At 37.0% G+C, this 5,684-nt stretch overlaps 1 protein-coding gene across 1 annotated transcript in view; it reads left to right on the top strand.

Annotated features, from left to right (window-relative positions):
• Positions 1–2,521: 2,521 nt before the first annotated feature.
• LOC106872606 (probable mitochondrial glutathione transporter SLC25A40) overlaps positions 2,522–5,684 on the top strand; it is a 31,602-nt gene continuing 28,439 nt past the window's right edge. Inside the window, exon 1 of the mRNA XM_014919642.2 lies at positions 2,522–3,207. Coding sequence (XP_014775128.1) covers positions 3,102–3,207 — 106 coding nt within the window. The 5' untranslated portion in view covers positions 2,522–3,101. The remainder of the gene's footprint in view (positions 3,208–5,684) is intronic.

Raw genomic sequence — 5,684 nt, 5'->3', positions numbered from 1 at the left:
AAAGATATTTCCTCATCCAGGGAGCAAGAACGGCTGAGTGTGCTGCCCAGGTAGACAAACTTGTCTACTACCTTCAGAATTGTTCCTTCAACCAAAATAGCTGGTTCCATATATGGATTTCCTGGTGCAGGCTGGAACATTACAACAGTCTTGTCCAGGCTAATGCCAAGTCCAAATGCCTTGCAAGAAGCAGAAATGCAATTCATGAGTATTTGCATGTCATCCACTGTATGAGTGACCAAGTCACAGTCATCTGCATAAAGGAGGTCACGAATAATAGACTGGAAAACCTTTGAATTGGCAGCAAATTGGCAAAGATTAAAGAGGCGGCCAGAAGATTGATATCTGACATATACATACATACATACATACATACATATATATATATGTCGCTCGGTCGTGCATGCACAACTGCCAGTATCGTCAAATTTGCAAACTGGAATATCATACTGATGAGAATAACAATGTAATCTATGAACAATATGTATAAGGTTTAAATATATTGCTGGCATGGAAAACAGACATTAAGTGATGATGATGATGACCATGACGACGAAGACTTCAGTTCTGATAGTCTTTAGGGTTGTGATTTCAAAACAATAGTGTTAATATTCCCCATACATAATAATTCTCTCGAATTTTGGCTCCAGAGAAGCAATTTTCAGGGAATGGGGAAGCTGATTATATCGATTCCAGTGTTTGACTGAAACTTTATTTTATTGACCTTGAAAGGGTGAAAAGTAAAGCTGGCCTCAGCAGGATTTGAATTCTGAATGTAAAGAACTGGAAGAAATGCCACTAAGCATTTTGTCCGACATGCTAATGATTCTGCCAGCTTGCCAAGTTTAATGTTTGTGTTTAACCCCTTCCCCAGTAAATTTTTTGGGAGAAAACATTTCATTTTCAGACAAATTTTTTTATTGCATTTTTTTAATAGTATTTTTAACGCTGACTATGGAAATAACCTTTGTTTTTATCTATTTCCAATATTTTACTTGAAATTTTATTTCGAAGTTACCATTTTCGGCAAAAACGCGATAACTCTTCTATCCATATTTTGTTTATTTATTGCTTTTTTTCCAACGTTATCATCAAAAGTAAAGGGGAATTGTGCATTTATTTTACTCTTTTTTTTTTTTAGCATGTCTTCTTAAAAATCTTTTTTTTATATATTTATTTTTCTGAGCTTGACATCTCGGAGTGTAGTGGGAAAAGTACCCACTACACTGCTTTTACGTGCCACCAGCACAAGGGCCAGTCAGGCGGTACTGGCAATGGCCACGCTCAAAATGGTGTTTTTTACGTGCCACCTGCACAGGAGCCAGTCCAGTGGCACTGGCAACAACCTTGCTCGAATGTTTTTTCACGTGCCACCGGCACAAATGCCAGTAAGGCAATGCTGGTAACAATCACGCTCAAATGGTGCTATTTATGTGCCACTGGCATGAAAGCCAGACAAGTGCTCTGGCAAAGATCATGCTCGGATGGTCCTCTTAGTGCTATGCATTATATCTTATATCGCAATAGATTGGTTAAAGGTTTTTCTAACAAGTCAAACACTGGTCTACTGCATTTCTGACGAGAATAATTAGAGAGTCTGTAACTGGTTGCAGAACAAACATCTCAAGGGACTTCACTTGTAAAGCATTGAGTTTTTCTGTATTTTTCGCCGATGTTTATGATCTTTGTAGATATTCATCGCTGAAAACACACACACTACAATATATATATGGCAAGACTTCCTTTTGTACCCCACCAAAGACACCCCTTTTTTTATTTGATTTTTTTTTTCTACACAAATCCCCATTTTCGGCTATGAAGAATACGAATCTGCAAAAAAACTGGCAAAAATTGGCATTTTAAAATTAACCCCATCAATTTCTTCATTTCTAACTTTTTTAGAAATTTTTGTTTTTCAAAATATGCGGAAAAAATTGTTCTACTCAGGGTTAGGGTTAAGGTTAGGGTTTTAGGGTTAGGGTTACGGTAAAAAGTGAAAAATGAAGAATTTGGGGTGGGATTTTTGGCAATTTTCCGGAATCTCTGTATCGGAAAACGTGGGTTTTTGACAAAAAAAAAAAGAAAAAAGAAGAAAAAAACTAAAAAAAACAAGAAAAAATAATTTGCGAGAAAATGGCGGGGGGGGGGAGTCTTTCCCAATATATATATATATATATATATATATATATATAAATATATATACTATTAAAAATTACTGTAACTTTTGTCACCACCTATTACCACTACAGTTGTTATGAAACCAACGAGTCTGTGTTATCTCCCTCAAACCTTACTTTGTCATCTTCGTAAAAGAAGGATACACTAGATGATGCAACCTTAGATGCATGGACGAGAAAAGTATAGGATAATCACGGGAAGAATATCTTTGCATGTGCTTACGTGACAGGGCGAGCATAGCATTAAACAATAAAAAAACAAAACAAAAAACGGAAAAAGAAAACTGTCGACGAAACTGGGGGAAAACAAAATTAGTTTCGTATTTCGTTTCTTCCACAAATATCATTTTTTTTTTAAACCCTTTCTCTTCTTTCCCCAAAACACTTTAAAAAAATTTTCCACTTTAGAAATAAGCATAAGTGATAAGAATATTTGTATTAACCTACACAGGAAAAAAAAAATACTCATAACACTGGCTTGCTGTATGTTACACATGTGCGATGTGCTTTTGCGAGGCCAGGCGAAGTCTACTGAGATTGTTTGCATGGCTTCCCGGGTGAAACTAACATATCCGGCGTTAATGCACCTTGTCGCAAACATGTAAAATCACACATTAGACACTACGACAAGTATACAAGCACACTTTATGCATATTTTCCCCCTCCTTTTACATCTGTCTTCAGATGGTCGGAAATGAATTACTTTTAAACAAATCAGTCTTTTAACTTCAATGACAAAACAGTAACAAGAAAACAGTGCATAAACATGCAGATTAACTAGACATTATTATTTTTATTTTTCAATCAAACATAGTTACACAAGCTGGTGTTTGCATCCTACTTCTATCTGCCCTCCATTACGATAACAATAACAGAAAAGAAGACCAGTGATAACAGCGTAACAAGGAACACGCATCGGGTGGAATGATGGTTATGCAACAAGCTGGTGATAGCGGAATGACCAGTAAGATAACAGCTGTCCAACAAATGTTTTCGTCATGCTCTGGTGCCCTGGTTACCTCGATAACAAGTAATTATCGAACTCTTTTTTTTCTTTCTATTCTCTGTTGTAATTTAAGTAACCGAGGCAAAGTTGACCTCGGCAAGATTTGAACTCAGAACGTTACGGACCGTAACTTAATACCGCAAGGCATTTCGTCTCATGCCTTATCGATTCTGTCAACCCACTGCCCTGACATAATAGTAGAGTGTATTTAATATATATAAATTTGTTTAGTTGTTGTTTAGCCCCAGGTCAATCATTATTGAGAAAACCTATGACCAGGGGTATTCCAGCCGTGACACTCCCATTTTTTATTCAGATACTCTGTATCTAGGACTGACTACGTTACCTAAATTGTTCTGTTCAATTAAAAAAAAAATACTAATACGTAGAAGCTCCCCATTGTTTGGAATATTCACAGTTTTAGACATGTGTTCGCAACAATTTTTTAAGCAGTGATTGTGGCCCTCAAAATACGTATTTATATACAAAGACGGGAGGTTGTCGGGAATCTAAAGGAATTGGTAGTGCCTTCCCTCGGCAACAAATTAATCCGATTGCCTTGAGGGGTGAACGAATTTCACCTTTCCGACACTTGTCCTTCTTTGTAAAAAAAAAGAATATAGAGGTGTTATTGCATAAGTTTCAAAATTACGTCCGTAATTTCGCTCGTCTACGATTTCGTTTATATTATGTAAGCACTGTTGATATTTTAGCATTCTATAATGTTCGACCCCTAACCTTTCATTTATTCTAACCGTTACCAAAATTAACTCTACCTCATCATATACTGTTTAATTCGATATATTTTGTCTACATCTATCGTGCTAATTTCATGTATAGAATCCACGTGCTAAAACTATTAAAATTAGGTCGACGTAACATAGCAACTTTCCTGTCCTGTTTACATACATCTCAAGCTAACGAGGGAGTGTCGTTGTCTGGATGGTCAAGCTATTTACTAGAAATAGCAGTTAGATTTCCCTTAAATGACAACCTCCTGTCTTTTTTTTTTTAAAGGAATAACTTGGATAATGTTATATTAGATATACTTGTAATCCAGCCGAGAGATTTGAACTCAGAACTGGTGGGCAGAGTGGTGTCAATAAAATAAGGGGCACTGTCATGGTATTAGCTGTCAGAAGTGAAAGTAGAAAAATCTGACAAGGAACGTTACTGCTGGTTTGAGTTGATTCTTTGGCTACTGACAGCTAATACCATGACTGGCCGGAGCGAGCTATCTGTCTGTCTGTCTGTATCTATCTATCACTCGAAAGTTATTGGAACAAATTTGACACCTATATCCATGCGTTTGAAAACACACAGAGTATAAGGGTACTACTAAAGCAGAGTGGTCCCGAACGCGCAGTCGCGCGTCCGCGCTAGCTAGTCGTGAGTGGTCGATCCTATTATTTTAAAACTTCAAACTTCATTTGTTTTCTATTTTGATAAATTCTCTCTGTTGAAAATTATATTTTTATATTTTAAATAATTTGCAATTTCAGAAAATATATTTTTATATTAAATTTGCGTTTTCTAATTTGATAAATTCTACGGACACAAACAGAGGTGAACGAGTGATAGATAGATAGAGAGAGAGATAGTGAGATAGACAGACTGACAGACAGATAGATAGCTCCGGCTAGTCAGTAGCCAAAGAATCAACTCAAACCAGCAGTAACGTTCCTTGTCAGTTCTACTTTCAATTCTGACAGCTAACCCTAACCCTAACCCTAACCTTCCAGCACGAGAGATTTACGAAATTATTAGGTGTTCCACAAAATACTTTGTGAGATTTGTCCCCTTTCTTTACAATACGAGTGCTCTGTCAGCTGTGGCAAACTTATTTGTGTTTAACCTACAAGATAGTGTTTTGTGAATGGGGCAAAACAAACTGAATAAAGATACTACAGGCATACCTCGCATTATGGCCACCTCAGGTTACAGTAATTCTGAAGTATGACCATTAATTTCGGTATACGGCTTATAATTTCGCTCTTACAGAAACTCGTATTGCATAATTTTAAATTGTTAACAAATTAAAACTACACTTTCTTTTTAGTTTAGTGACCACATGCGTTTTAGTTACATTAAAGTACATAGATAACGATTTGGAAAACTACCATCACGTTACACATATACATACATGTATTGATATTACGGTACTACTTTGATACAGAGGTCCCGACGCATCTACGTAACCCTAAACCTAACTAGCCCTAAAATAACCCTAACGAGTGTGCACTGTAAAAACATATCGTTACGTAGATGCATCGGGATCTCTGTGTTTAAGCGGAACCTCTGTATTTTAGTAGTACCGATATAACCACATGGTTCCGGGTTCAGTTCGACTAGGTGACACCTTGGGCAAGTGTCTTCTACTATAGCCTCGGGCCGACCAAAGCCTTGTAGGTGGATCTGGTAGACGGAAACTGAAAGAAGCCCGTCGTATATATATGTATACACACACACGCACACGTGTGTGTATTTGTCCCCCCCCCCCC

The sequence above is a fragment of the Octopus bimaculoides genome, chromosome 17 (assembly GCF_001194135.2).
Source record: "Octopus bimaculoides isolate UCB-OBI-ISO-001 chromosome 17, ASM119413v2, whole genome shotgun sequence".
Classification (NCBI taxonomy): domain Eukaryota; kingdom Metazoa; phylum Mollusca; class Cephalopoda; order Octopoda; family Octopodidae; genus Octopus; species Octopus bimaculoides.
This window is presented reverse-complemented; position numbering and strand designations above follow the sequence as displayed.